Here is a 14,932-nt window from a genome sequence, read left to right on the forward strand (position 1 = left end):
CAGTGTAGTTCTTTGGCCCAGTTGCAGACAGTGTAGTTCTTTGGCCCAGTTGCAGACAGTGTAGTTCTTTGGCCCAGTTGCAGACAGTGTACTTCTTTGGCCCAGTTGCAGACAGTGTAGTTCTTTGGCCCAGTTGCAGACAGTGTAGTTCTTTGGCCCAGTTGCAGACAGTGTAGTTATTTGGCCCAGTTGCAGACAGTGTAGTTCTTTGGCCCAGTTGCAGACAGTGTAGTTATTTGGCCCAGTTGCAGACAGTGTAGTTCTTTGGCCCAGTTGCAGACAGTGTAGTTCTTTGGCCCAGTTGCAGACAGTGTAGTTCTTTGGCCCAGTTGCAGACAGTGTAGTTCTTTGGCCCAGTTGCAGACAGTGTAGTTCTTTGGCCCAGTTGCAGACAGTGTAGTTCTTTGGCCCAGTTGTAAAGCCAACAGCTTTTAAAATTATTTCTACAGTACTTCTTTGTGGGGTCAATGAGTGCTTCCATGAGTTGGGATGATGGGAGCATGGCATAAAGCACGACAACTACTGACTGAACCTCTGTACATGCAACTTGTACAACAAAAGCATGATCTGGGCATGAATAATATCCTTCTTAAGAATGCAAACGTTGTCTTTGCCTTGGCTATAAGCATGGGAAATACCTGGTAAAATAGCCACCTTTACCATGATGAGAAACTAACAGAGCACATTTTCTTTAACATCATTCCACCACCTGCCCCACTGCACTGTTCTGTAGAGGTAGCCTAGCCTAGCCTAGCCACCTCCCCTCTTGCACTGTTCTGTAGAGGTAGCCTAGCCTAGCCTAGCCACCTCCCCTCTTGCACTGTTCTGTAGAGGTAGCCTAGCCTAGCCTAGCCACCTCCCCTCTTGCACTGTTCTGTAGAGGTAGCCTAGCCTAGCCACCTGCCCTCTGCACTGTTCTGTAGAGGTAGCCTAGCCTAGCCACCTCCCCTCTGCACTGTTCTGTAGAGGTAGCCTAGCCACCTCCCCTCTTGCACTGTTCTGTAGAGGTAGCCTAGCCTAGCCACCTCCCGTCTGCACTGTCCTGTAGAGGTAGCCTAGCCTAGCCACCTCCCCACTGCACTGTTCTGTAGAGGTAGCCTAGCCTAGCCACCTCCCGTCTGCACTGTTCTGTAGAGGTAGCCTAGCCTAGCCACCTCCCGTCTGCACTGTCCTGTAGAGGTAGCCTAGCCTAGCCACCTGCCCTCTGCACTGTTCTGTAGAGGTAGCCTAGCCTAGCCACCTCCCCTCTGCACTGTTCTGTAGAGGTAGCCTAGCGACCTCCCCTCTGCACTGTTCTGTAGAGGTAGCCTAGCCTAGCCACCTCCCCTCTGCACTGTTCTGTAGAGGTAGCCTAGCCACCTCCCCTCTTGCACTGTTCTGTAGAGGTAGCCTAGCCACCTGCCCTCTGCACTGTTCTGTAGAGGTAGCCTAGTCTAGCCACCTCCCCACTGCACTGTTCTGTAGAGGTAGCCTAGCCACCTCCCCTCTGCACTGTTCTGTAGAGGTAGCCTAGCCTAGCCATCTCCCCTCTGCACTGTTCTGTAGAGGTAGCCTAGCCTAGCCACCTCCCCTCTGCACTGTTCTGTAGAGGTAGCCTAGCCACCTCCCCTCTGCACTGTTCTGTAGAGGTAGCCTAGCCTAGCCTAGCCACCTCCCCTCTTGCACTGTTCTGTAGAGGTAGCCTAGCCTAGCCACCTGCCCTCTGCACTGTTCTGTAGAGGTAGCCTAGCCTAGCCACCTCCCCTCTGCACTGTTCTGTAGAGGTAGCCTAGCCACCTCCCCTCTGCACTGTTCTGTAGAGGTAGCCTAGCCTAGCCTAGCCACCTCCCCTCTTGCACTGTTCTGTAGAGGTAGCCTAGCCTAGCCACCTGCCCTCTGCACTGTTCTGTAGAGGTAGCCTAGCCTAGCCACCTCCCCTCTGCACTGTTCTGTAGAGGTAGCCTAGCCACCTCCCCTCTGCACTGTTCTGTAGAGGTAGCCTAGCCTAGCCACCTCCCCTCTGCACTGTTCTGTAGAGGTAGCCTAGCCTAGCAACCTCCCCTCTGCACTGTTCTGTAGAGGTAGCCTAGCCTAGCCATCTCCCCTCTGCACTGTTCTGTAGAGGTAGCCTACCCACCTCCCCTCTGCACTGTTCTGTAAAGGTAGCCTAGCCTAGCCACCTCCCCTCTGCACTGTTCTGTAGAGGTAGCCATGCCACCTGCTCCTTGTACTGTTCTGTAGAGGTAGCCTAGCCTAGCCACCTCCCCTCTGCACTGTTCCATAGAGGAAGCCTAGCCACCTCCCCTCTGCACTGTTCTGTAGAGGTAGCCTAGCCTAGCCACCTCCCCTCTGCACTGTTCTGCAGAGGTAGCCAAGCCACCTGCCCCACTGTTCTGTAGAGTTAGCCTAGCCTAGCATAGCCACCTGCCCCACAGCACTGTTCTGTAGAGGTAACCTAGCCTAGCCACCTGCCCCACTGCACTATTCTGTGGAGTTAGCTTAGCCTAGCCACCTGTCTCACTGCACTGTTCTGTAGAGGTAACCTAGCCTAGCCACCTGCCCCACTGCACTCTTTCTGTAGAGGTAGCCCAGCATAGTAGAGGTAGCCTAGCATAGCAAACTGCCCCCCAAAAGTGTTATACTAGAGGTAGCCTAGCATAGTCACCTGCCCCCTAAACTGTTATAGTAGAGGTGTTATAGCTTCCTACACTGTTATAGTAGAGGTATTATAGCCTCCTACACTGTTATAGTAGAGGTATTCTAGCCTACTACACTGTTATAGAGAGGTATTCTAGCCTACTACACTGTTATAGAGAGGTATTCACGACTCCTACACTGTTCTAGTAGAGGTATTCAAGACTCCTACACTATTATAGTAGAGGTATTCTAGCCTACTACACTATTATAGTAGAGGTATTCTAGCCCCCAACACTGTTATTCTAGCCCCCTAGCCTGTTATAGAAGAGGTATTCATGCCTAGCCTTCTAAACTGTTATAGTAGAAGTATTCTAGTCTAGCCCCCAAAACCTTTATAGTAGAGGTATTCTAGTCACCTAAACTGTTCTAGTAGAGGTATTCTAGTCTCCTACACTGTTATAGTAGAGGTATTCTAGTCTCCTACACTGTTATAGTAGAGGTATTCTAGCCACCTAAACTGTTATAGTAGAGGTATTCTAGTCACCTAAACTGTTCTAGTAGAGGTATTCTAGTCTCCTACACTGTTATAGAGAGGTATTCTAGCCTCCTACACTGTTATAGTAGAGGTATTATAGCTTCCTACACTGTTCTAGTAGAGGTATTCTAGCCTCCTACACTGTTCTACTAGAGGTATTCAAACCTAGCCTCCTACACTTTTACAGTATAAGTAATCTTGCCTAGCCTCCTACACTGTTCTAGTAGAGGTATTCTAGCCTCCTACACTGTTCTAGTAGAGGTATTCTAGCCTCCTACACTGTTCTAGTAGAGGTATTCTAGCCTCCTATACCGTTATAGATAAGTATTCTAGCCCCCATACACTGTTATAGAGAGGTATTCTAGCAACCTACACTGTTATAGAGAGGTATTCTAGTCTCCTACACTGTTCTAGTAGAGATATTCTAGCTTCCTACACTGTTCTAGTAGAGGTATTATAGCCTCCTACACTGTTCTAGAGAGGTATTCAAGACTCCTACACTGTTCTAGCCTCCTACACTGTTCTAGTAGAGGTATTCTAGCCTCCTACACTGTTCTAGTAGAGGTATTCTAGCTTCCTACACTGTTCTAGTAGAGGTATTCTAGCCTCCTACACTGTTCTAGAGAGGTATTCAAGACTCCTACACTGTTCTAGCCTCCTACACTGTTCTAGTAGAGGTATTCTAGCCTCCTATACCGTTATAGATAGGTATTCTAGCCCCCATACACTGTTATAGAGAGGTATTCTAGCAACTACACTGTTATAGAGAGGTATTCTAGTCTCATACCCTGTTCTAGTAGAGGTATTCTAGTCTCCTACACTGTTTTAGTAGAGGTATTCTAGTCTCCTACACTGTTTTAGTAGAGGTATCCTAGCCCCCTACACTGCTGCAGTAGAGGTATCCTAGCCCCCTACACTGTTCTAGTAGAGGTATCCTAGCCCCCTACACTGTTATAGAGAGGAATCCTAGCCCCCTACACTGTTATAGTAGAGTTATCCTAGTCAACCTATCCATCGTCAGCATAATTTCCTCCTATCCCTCATACATCATTTGTTGAAATAATTGTCTGTGTTGTTTTTTTTTTATATGTTTGTAGAGACCACCCAGCGACAGCCTCGGAGCAGACCAGCAGCATCAGACTCAGTTTGTGTAATGAACCATGGTGTTCCCACCACGATATGTCTGGCCCATAATAAGACCCCCTCACCGCAACACCAACCCCCCACCTGATAATACATCAGCCTCGTTTGTTGTGTGTGTAAAATTAGTTTTAAATAATTGGGTGTTACAGTGGCAACCTGTACCTCACAGACTAAATGGCATCCTAATCCCTTTTAATAACCACACCTGATCAAAATTAGTGCACACCTAATAGGGAATAGAGTGCCATAGGGCTCTGGTCTAAAGTAGTGCACTATATAGGGAATAGGGTTCTATAGGGCTCTGGTCTAAAGTAGTGCACTATATAGGGAATAGGGTGCCATAGGGCTCTGGTCTAAAGTAGTGCACTACATAGGGAATAGGGTGCCATTTGGTTTTAAGATGCATCCTAACTCAGCATAGGGAGTGTTGTTGTCAAGCCTCATGTAGTCAGTATCTGTCACTGGTTATTGTGCTGTAACGTACTGTAATGTTCTGTGCCTATTGTTGGTGTGTATGTGCCTAGTACCTGTATATACACTTGTGTGTGCAAAAATTGTGTGTTAGAACTCCTAAATGTTTATTTTGAGTGATTATCAAATATTTGTGTGCTGCTTCTGTTTTAAAATAATAATAATAAACTGTTACTCAGATACATTCTATCACCCCCCTTTCTCCAACAGATTATCTCTGTTCCTACGGTTCTATTCCCCAACAGATTATCTCTGTTACGGTTCTATTCCCCAACAGATTATCTCTGCTCCTACGATTCTATCACCCCCCTTTCTCCAACAGATTATCTCTGTTCCTACGGTTCTATTCCCCAACAGATTATCTCTGTTACGGTTCTATTCCATAACAGATTATCTCTGCTCCTACGATTCTATCACCCCCTTTCTCCAACATATTATCTCTGTTCCTACGGTTCTATCACCCCCTACCCAACAGATTATCTCTGTTCCTACGGTTCTATCACCCCCTTTCTCCAACAGATTATCTCTACTTCTACGGTTCTATTACCCCCTCCCCAACAGATTCTCTGTTTCTACAGTTCTATCACACCCCTTTCCCCAACAGATTATCTCTGTTCCTACGGTTCTATAACCCTCTTTCCCCAACAGATTATCTCTGTTCCTACGGTTATATCACCCCCTCCCCAACATATTCCCTGTTTCTACGGTTCTATCACCCCCCTTTCCCAGACAGATTATATCTGTTCCAACAGTTCTATATCCCCTCCCCCAACAGATTATCTCTGTTCCTACAGTTCTATCACCCCCTCCCGACAGATTATCTCTGTTTCTACGGTTCTATCACCCCCTCCCAAACAGATTATCTCTGTTCCTACGGTTCTATCACCCTCTTTCCCCAACAGATTATCTCTGTTCCTACGGTTCTATCACCCCCTCCCCAACAGATTCTCTGTTTCTACGGTTCTATCACCCCACAACCCCAACAGATTATCTCTGTTCCTACAGTTCTATCACCCCCTCCCCGACAGATTATCTCTGTTCCTTCGGTTCTATCACCCCCCTTTCTCCAACAGATTATCTCTGTTCCTACGGTTCTATCACCCCTCCCCCAACATATTATCTCTGTTCCTACGGTTCTATTCCCCAACAGATTATCTCTGTTCCTACGGTTCTATTCCCCAACAGATTATCTCTGTTCCTAAGGTTCTATCACCCCTCCCCAACAGATTATCTCTGTTCCTATGGTTCTATCACCCCTTTCCCCAACAGATTATCTCTGCTCCTATGGTTCTATAACCATTTACTCCAACAGATTATCTCTGTTCCTACAGTTCTATCAACCACTCCCCAACAGATTATCTCTGTTCCTACGGTTCTATCACCCCTTTCTCCAACAGATTATCTCTGTTCCTACAGTTCTATCACCCCCTCCCCAACAGATTATCTCTGTTCCTACGGTTCTATCACCCCCCAACCCCAACAGATTATCTCTGTTCCTACAGTTTTATCACCCCCCTTTCTCCAACAGATTATCTCTGTTCCTACGGCTCTATCACCCCTCCCCCAACAGAGTATCTCTGTTCCTACGGTTCTATTCCCCTACAGATTATCTCTGTTCCTACGGTTCTATTCCCCAACAGATTATCTCTGTTCCCACGGTTCTATCACCCCCTCCCCAACAGATTATCTCTGTTCCTACGGTTCTATCACCCCTTTCCCCAACAGATTACCTCTGTTCCTAAGGTTCTATCACCCCCTTCCACAACATATTATCTCTGTTCCTACAGTTCTATCACCCCCCCCCCCCCCCCCCCGACAGATTATCTCTGTTTCTACGGTTCTACCACCCCCCTTTCTCCAACAGATTATCTCTGTTCCTACGGTTCTATTCCCCGACAGATTATCTCTGTTCCTTCGGTTCTATCACCCCTCCCCCAACAGATTCTCTGTTCCTACGGTTCTATTCCCCAACAGATTATCTCTGTTCCTACGGTTCTATTCCCCAACAGTTTATCTCTTTTCCTACAGTTCTATATCCCCTCCCCCAACAGATTATTTCTGTTCCTACAGTTCAATCACCCCCTCCCGACAGATTATCTCTGTTTCTACGGTTCTATCACCCTCTTTCCCCAACAGATTATCTCTGTTCCTACGGTTCTATCACCCCCTTTCCCAAACAGATTATCTCTGTTCCTACGGTTCTATCACCCTCTTTCCTCAACAGATTATCTCTGTTCCTACGGTTCTATCACCCCCTTTCCCAAACAGATTATCTCTGTTCCTACGGTTCTATCACCCCTCCCCCAACAGATTCTCTGTTCCTACGGTTCTATTCCCCAAAATATTATCTCTGCTCCTATGGTTCTATAACCCCTTTCTCCAACAGATTATCTCTGTTCCTACGGTTCTATCACCCCTCCCCAACAGATTATCTCTTTTCATTCGGTTCTATCACCCCTCCCCCAACAGATTATCTCTGTTCCTACGGTTCTATTCCCCAACAGATTATCTCTGTTCCTACGGTTCTATTCCCCAACAGATTATCTCTGCTCCTATGGTTCTATATCCCCTCCCCCAACAGATTATCTCTGTTCCTACAGTTCTATCACCCCCTCCCGACAGATTATCTCTGTTTCTACGGTTCTATCACCCTCTTTCCCCAACAGTTTATCTCTGTTCCTACGGTTCTATCACCCCCTTTCCCCAACAGATTATCTCTGTTCCTACGGTTCTATCACCCTCTTTCCCCAACAGATTATCTCTGTTCCTACGGTTCTATTCCCCAACAGATTATTTCTGTTTCTACGGTTCTATTCCCCAACAGATTATCTCTGTTCCTACAGTTCTATCACCCTCTTTCCCCAACAGATTATCTCTGTTCCTACGGTTCTATCACCCCCTCCCCAACAGATTCTCTGTTTCTACGGTTCTATCACCCCCCAACCCCAACAGTTTATCTCTGTTCCTACGGTTCTATCACCCCCTTTCTCCAACAGATTATCTCTGTTCCTACGGTTCTATCAACCCCGCCCCCAACAGATTACCTCTGTTCCTACGGTTCTATTCCCCAACAGATTATCTCTGTTCCTACGGTTCTATTCCCCAACAGATTACCTCTGTTCCTACGGTTCTATCACCCCCCAACCCCAACAGTTTATCTCTGTTCCTACGGTTCTATCACCCCCTTTCTCCAACAGATTATCTCTGTTCCTACGGTTCTATCAACCCCGCCCCCAACAGATTACCTCTGTTCCTACGGTTCTATTCCCCAACAGATTATCTCTGTTCCTACGGTTCTATTCCCCAACAGATTACCTCTGTTCCTACGGTTCTATCACCCCCTTTCCCGAACAGATTATCTCTGTTCCTACGGTTCTATCACCCCCTTCCCCAACAGATTATCTCTACTTCTACGGTTCTATCACCCCCTCCCCAACAGATTCTCTGTTCCTACGGTTCTATCACCCCCTCCCCAACAGATCATCTCTGTTCCTACGGTTCTATCACCCCTTTCCCCAACAGATTACCTCTGTTCCTACGGTTCTATCACCCCCTTTCCCGAACAGATTATCTCTGTTCCTACGGTTCTGTCACCCCCTTCCCCAACAGATTATCTCTACTTCTACGGTTCTATCACCCCCTTTCCCCAACAGATTATCTCTGTTCCTACGGTTCTACCACCCCCCTTTCTCCAACAGATTACCTCTGTTCCTAATTTTCTATCACCCCTTCCAAACAAATTATCTCTGTTCCTACGGTTCTATTCCCCAACAGATTATCTCTGTTCCTACGGTTCTATTCCCCAACAGATTATCTCTACTCCTACGGTTCTATCACCCCCTTCCCCAACAGATTATCTCTACTTCTACGGTTCTATAACCCCCTCCTCAACATATTCCCTGTTTCTACGGTTCTATCACCTTCTTTCCCCAACAGATTATCTCTGTTCCTACGGTTCTATCACCCTCTTTTCCCAACAGATTATCTCTGTTCCTACGGTTCTATCACCCCTTTCCCCAACAGATTACCTCTGTTCCTACGGTTCTATCACCCCCTTTCCCAAACAGATTATCTCTGTTCCTACGGTTCTATCACCCCCTTTCCCAAGCAGATTATCTCTGTTCCTACGGTTCTATCACCCCCTTCCCCAACAGATTATCTCTACTTCTACGGTTCTATCACCCCCTCCCCAACAGATTCTCTGTTCCTACGGTTCTATCACCCCCTCCCCAACAGATCATCTCTGTTCCTACGGTTCTATCACCCCTTTCCCCAACAGATTACCTCTGTTCCTACGGTTCTATCACCCCCTTTCCCGAACAGATTATCTCTGTTCCTACGGTTCTATCACCCCCTTCCCCAACAGATTATCTCTACTTCTACGGTTCTATCACCCCCTTTCCCCAACAGATTATCTCTGTTCCTATGGTTCTACCACCCCCCTTTCTACAAAAGATTACCTCTGTTCCTAATTTTCTATCACCCCCTCCAAACAAATTATCTCTGTTCCTACGGTTCTATTCCCCAACAGATTATCTCTGTTCCTACGGTTATATTCCCCAACAGATTATCTCTACTCCTACGGTTCTATCACCCCCTTCCCCAACAGATTATCTCTACTTCTACGGTTCTATAACCCCCTCCTCAACATATTCCCTGTTTCTACGGTTCTATCACCTTCTTTCCCCAACAGATTATCTCTGTTCCTACGGTTCTATGACCCTCTTTTCCCAACAGATTATCTCTGTTCCTACGGTTCTATCACCCCTTTCCCCAACAGATTACCTCTGTTCCTACGGTTCTATCACCCCCTTTCCCAAACAGATTATCTCTGTTCCTACGGTTCTATCACCCCCTTTCCCAAACAGATTATCTCTGTTCCTACGGTTCTATCACCCCCTTCCCCAACAGATTATCTCTACTTCTACGGTTCTATAACCCCCTCCTCAACATATTCCCTGTTTCTACGGTTCTATCACCTTCTTTCCCCAACAGATTATCTCTGTTCCTACGGTTCTATCACCCTCTTTTCCCAACAGATTATCTCTGTTCCTACGGTTCTATCACCCCTTTCCCCAACAGATTACCTCTGTTCCTACGGTTCTATCACCCCCTCCCAAGAGATTATCTCTGTTCGTACGGTTCTACCACCCCCTTTCTCCAACAGATTATCTCTGTTCCTACGGTTCTATTCCCCGACAGATTATCTCTGTTCCTTCGGTTCTATCACCCCTCCCCCAACAGATTATCTCTGTTCATTCGGTTCTATCACCCCTCCCCCAACAGATTATCTCTGTTCCTACGGTTCTATTCCCCAACAGATTATCTCTGTTCCTACGGTTCTATTCCCCAACAGATTATCTCTGCTCCTATGGTTCTATAACCCCTTTCTCCAACAGATTATCTCTGTTCCTACGGTTATATCACCCCCTCCCCAACAGATTCCCTGTTTCTACGGTTCTATCACCCCCCTTTCCCCAACAGATTATCTCTGTTCCTACAGTTCTATATCCCCTCCCCCAACAGATTATCTCTGTTCCTACAGTTCTATCACCCCCTCCCGACAGATTATCTCTATTTCTACGGTTCTATCACCCTCTTTCCCCAACAGCTTATCTCTGTTCCTACGGTTCTATCACCCCCTTTCCCCAACAGATTATCTCTGTTCCTACGGTTCTATCACCCTCTTTCCCCAACAGATTATCTCTGTTCCTACGGTTCTATTCCCCAACAGATTATCTCTGTTCCTACGGTTCTATTCCCCAACAGATTATCTCTGTTCCTACGGTTCTATTCCCCAACAGATTATCTCTGTTCCTACAGTTCTATCACCCCCTCCCCAACAGATTATCTCTGTTCCTACAGTTCTATAACCCTCTTTCCCCAACAGATTCTCTGTTTCTACGGTTCTATCACCCCCCAACCCCAACAGATTATCTCTGTTCCTACAGTTCTATAACCCTCTTTCCCCAACAGATTCTCTGTTCCTACGGTTCTATCACCCCTTTCCCCAACAGATTACCTCTGTTCCTAAGGTTCTATCACCCCCTTTCCCGAACAGATTATCTCTGTTCCTACGGTTCTACCACCCCCCTTTCTCCAACAGATTACCTCTGTTCCTAATTTTCTATCACCCCCTCCCCAACAGATTATCTCTGTTCCTTCGGTTCTATCACCCCTTCCCAACAAATTATCTCTGTTCCTACGGTTCTATTCCCCAACAGATTATCTCTGTTCCTACGGTTCTATTCCCCAACAGATTATCTCTACTCCTACGGTTCTATCACCCCCTTCCCCAACAGATTATCTCTACTTCTACGGTTCTATAACCCCCTCCCCAACATATTCCCTGTTTCTACGGTTCTATCACCTTCTTTCCCCAACAGATTATGTCTGCTCCTACGGTTCTATCACCCCCTTCCCCAACAGATTATCTCTACTTCTACGGTTCTATAACCCCCTCCAAAACATATTCCCTGTTCCTACGGTTCTATCATCCCCTTCCACAAAAGATTATCTCTACTTCTACGGTTCTATAACCCCTCCCCCAACAGATGATCTCTGTTCCTACGGTTCTATTCCCCAACAGATTATCTCTGTTCCTACGGTTCTATTCCCCCCTTCCCCAACAGATTATCTCTACTTCTACGGTTCTATCACCCCCTCCCCAACAGATTCCCTGTTTCTACGGTTCTATTACCCCCCTTTCCCCAACAGATTATCTCTTTTCCTACAGTTCTATATCCCCTCCCCCAACAGATTATTTCTGTTCCTACAGTTCAATCACCCCCTCCCGACAGATTATCTCTGTGTCTACGGTTCTATCACCCTCTTTCCCCAACAGATTATCTCTGTTCCTACGGTTCTATCAACCCCTTTCCCCAAAAGATTATCTCTGTTCCTACGGTTCTATCACCCCTTCCCCAACAGATTATCTCTGTTCCTACGGTTCTATTCCCCAACAGATTATCTATGCTCCTATGGTTCTATAACCCCTTTCTCCAACAGATTATCTCTGTTCCTACGGTTCTATCACCCCTCAAACCCAACAGATTATCTCTGTTCCTACAGTTCTATCACCCCCTCCCCGACAGATTATCTCTGTTCCATCACCCCTTTCTCCAACAGATTATCTCTGTTCCTACGGTTCTATCACCCCCTCCCCAACAGATTATCTCTGTTCCTACGGTTCTATCACCCCTCCCCCAACAGATTATCTGTTCCTACGGTTCTATTCCACAACAGATTATCTTTGTTACTACGGTTCTATTCCCCAACAGATTATCTCTGTTCATACGGTTCTATTCCCCAACAGATTATCTATGCTCCTATGGTTCTATAACCCCTTTCTCCAACAGATTCTCTCTGTTCCTACGGTTCTATCACCCCTCAAACCCAACAGATTATCTCTATTCCTACAGTTCTATCACCCCCTCCCCGACAGATTATCTCTGTTCCATCACCCCTTTCTCCAACAGATTATCTCTGTTCCTACGGTTCTATCACCCCCTCCCCAACAGATTATCTCTGTTCCTACGGTTCTATTCCCCAACAGATTATCTATGCTCCTATGGTTCTATAACCCCTTTCTCCAACAGATTATCTCTGTTCCTACGGTTCTATCACCCCTCAAACCCAACAGATTATCTCTTTTCCTACAGTTCTATATCCCCTCCCCCAACAGATTATTTCTGTTCCTACAGTTCAATCACCCCCTCCCGACAGATTATCTCTGTGTCTACGGTTCTATCACCCTCTTTCCCCAACAGATTATCTCTGTTCCTACGGTTCTATCAACCCCTTTCCCCAAAAGATTATCTCTGTTCCTACGGTTCTATCACCCCTTCCCCAACAGATTATCTCTGTTCCTACGGTTCTATTCCCCAACAGATTATCTATGCTCCTATGGTTCTATAACCCCTTTCTCCAACAGATTATCTCTGTTCCTACAGTTCTATCACCCCCTCCCCGACAGATTATCTCTGTTCCATCACCCCTTTCTCCAACAGATTATCTCTGTTCCTACGGTTCTATCACCCCCTCCCCAACAGATTATCTCTGTTCCTACGGTTCTATCACCCCTCCCCCAACAGATTATCTGTTCCTACGGTTCTATTCCACAACAGATTATCTTTGTTACTACGGTTCTATTCCCCAACAGATTATCTCTGTTCATACGGTTCTATTCCCCAACAGATTATCTATGCTCCTATGGTTCTATAACCCCTTTCTCCAACAGATTATCTCTGTTCCTACGGTTCTATCACCCCTCAAACCCAACAGATTATCTCTATTCCTACAGTTCTATCACCCCCTCCCCGACAGATTATCTCTGTTCCATCACCCCTTTCTCCAACAGATTATCTCTGTTCCTACGGTTCTATCACCCCCTCCCCAACAGATTATCTCTGTTCCTACGGTTCTATTCCCCAACAGATTATCTATGCTCCTATGGTTCTATAACCCCTTTCTCCAACAGATTATCTCTGTTCCTACGGTTCTATCACCCCTCAAACCCAACAGATTATCTCTGTTCCTACAGTTCTATCACCCCCTCCCCGACAGATTATCTCTGTTCCATCACCCCTTTCTCCAACAGATTATCTCTGTTCCTACGGTTCTATCACCCCCTCCCCAACAGATTATCTCTGTTCCTACGGTTCTATCACCCCTCCCCCAACAGATTATCTGTTCCTACGGTTCTATTCCACAACAGATTATCTTTGTTACTACGGTTCTATTCCCCAACAGATTATCTCTGTTCCTACGGTTCTATCACCCCTTTCCCCAACAGATTACCTCTGTTCCTACGGTTCTATCACCCCCTTTCCCAAACAGATTATCTCTGTTCCTACGGTTCTATCACCCCCTTTCCCAAACAGATTATCTCTGTTCCTACGGTTCTATCACCCCCTTCCCCAACAGATTATCTCTACTTCTACGGTTCTATCACCCCCTCCCCAACAGATTCTCTGTTCCTACGGTTCTATCACCCCCTCCCCAACAGATCATCTCTGTTCCTACGGTTCTATCACCCCCTTCCCCAACAGATTATCTCTACTTCTACGGTTCTATCACCCCCTTTCCCAAGCAGATTATCTCTGTTCCTACGGTTCTATCACCCCTTTCCCCAACAGATTACCTCTGTTCCTACGGTTCTATCACCCCCTTTCCCGAACAGATTATCTCTGTTCCTACGGTTCTATCACCCCCTTCCCCAACAGATTATCTCTACTTCTACGGTTCTATCACCCCCTTTCCCCAACAGATTATCTCTGTTCCTACGGTTCTACCACCCCCCTTTCTACAAAAGATTACCTCTGTTCCTAATTTTCTATCACCCCCTCCAAACAAATTATCTCTGTTCCTACGGTTCTATTCCCCAACAGATTATCTCTGTTCCTACGGTTCTATTCCCCAACAGATTATCTCTACTCCTACGGTTCTATCACCCCCTTCCCCAACAGATTATCTCTACTTCTACGGTTCTATAACCCCCTCCTCAACATATTCCCTGTTTCTACGGTTCTATCACCTTCTTTCCCCAACAGATTATCTCTGTTCCTACGGTTCTATCACCCTCTTTTCCCAACAGATTATCTCTGTTCCTACGGTTCTATCACCCCTTTCCCCAACAGATTACCTCTGTTCCTACGGTTCTATCACCCCCTTTCCCAAACAGATTATCTCTGTTCCTACGGTTCTATCACCCCCTTTCCCAAACAGATTATCTCTGTTCCTACGGTTCTATCACCCCCTTCCCCAACAGATTATCTCTACTTCTACGGTTCTATAACCCCCTCCTCAACATATTCCCTGTTTCTACGGTTCTATCACCTTCTTTCCCCAACAGATTATCTCTGTTCCTACGGTTCTATCACCCTCTTTTCCCAACAGATTATCTCTGTTCCTACGGCTCTATCACCCCTTTCCCCAACAGATTACCTCTGTTCCTACGGTTCTATCACCCCCTCCCAAGAGATTATCTCTGTTCGTACGGTTCTACCACCCCCTTTCTCCAACAGATTATCTCTGTTCCTACGGTTCTATTCCCCGACAGATTATCTCTGTTCCTTCGGTTCTATCACCCCTCCCCCAACAGATTATCTCTGTTCATTCGGTTCTATCACCCCTCCCCCAACAGATTATCTCTGTTCCTACGGTTCT

The 14,932-nt window shown here is 46.4% G+C and overlaps 1 protein-coding gene across 1 annotated transcript in view; it reads left to right on the plus strand.

Moving 5' to 3' along the window:
• The window catches only part of LOC110502612 (voltage-gated potassium channel KCNC1), a 78,770-nt gene extending 73,813 nt beyond the window's left edge, over positions 1 to 4,957 (plus strand). The window contains exon 5 of the mRNA XM_036961073.2: positions 4,249 to 4,957. Within this exon, the coding sequence (XP_036816968.2) occupies positions 4,249 to 4,382 (134 nt within the window). The 3' untranslated portion in view covers positions 4,383 to 4,957. The remainder of the gene's footprint in view (positions 1 to 4,248) is intronic.
• The last annotated feature ends 9,975 nt before the right edge of the window (positions 4,958 to 14,932 follow it).

This window comes from Oncorhynchus mykiss, chromosome 2 (genome assembly GCF_057628025.1).
Source record: "Oncorhynchus mykiss isolate SJ-2025 chromosome 2, ASM5762802v1, whole genome shotgun sequence".
NCBI classification, from domain to species: Eukaryota; Metazoa; Chordata; class Actinopteri; order Salmoniformes; family Salmonidae; genus Oncorhynchus; species Oncorhynchus mykiss.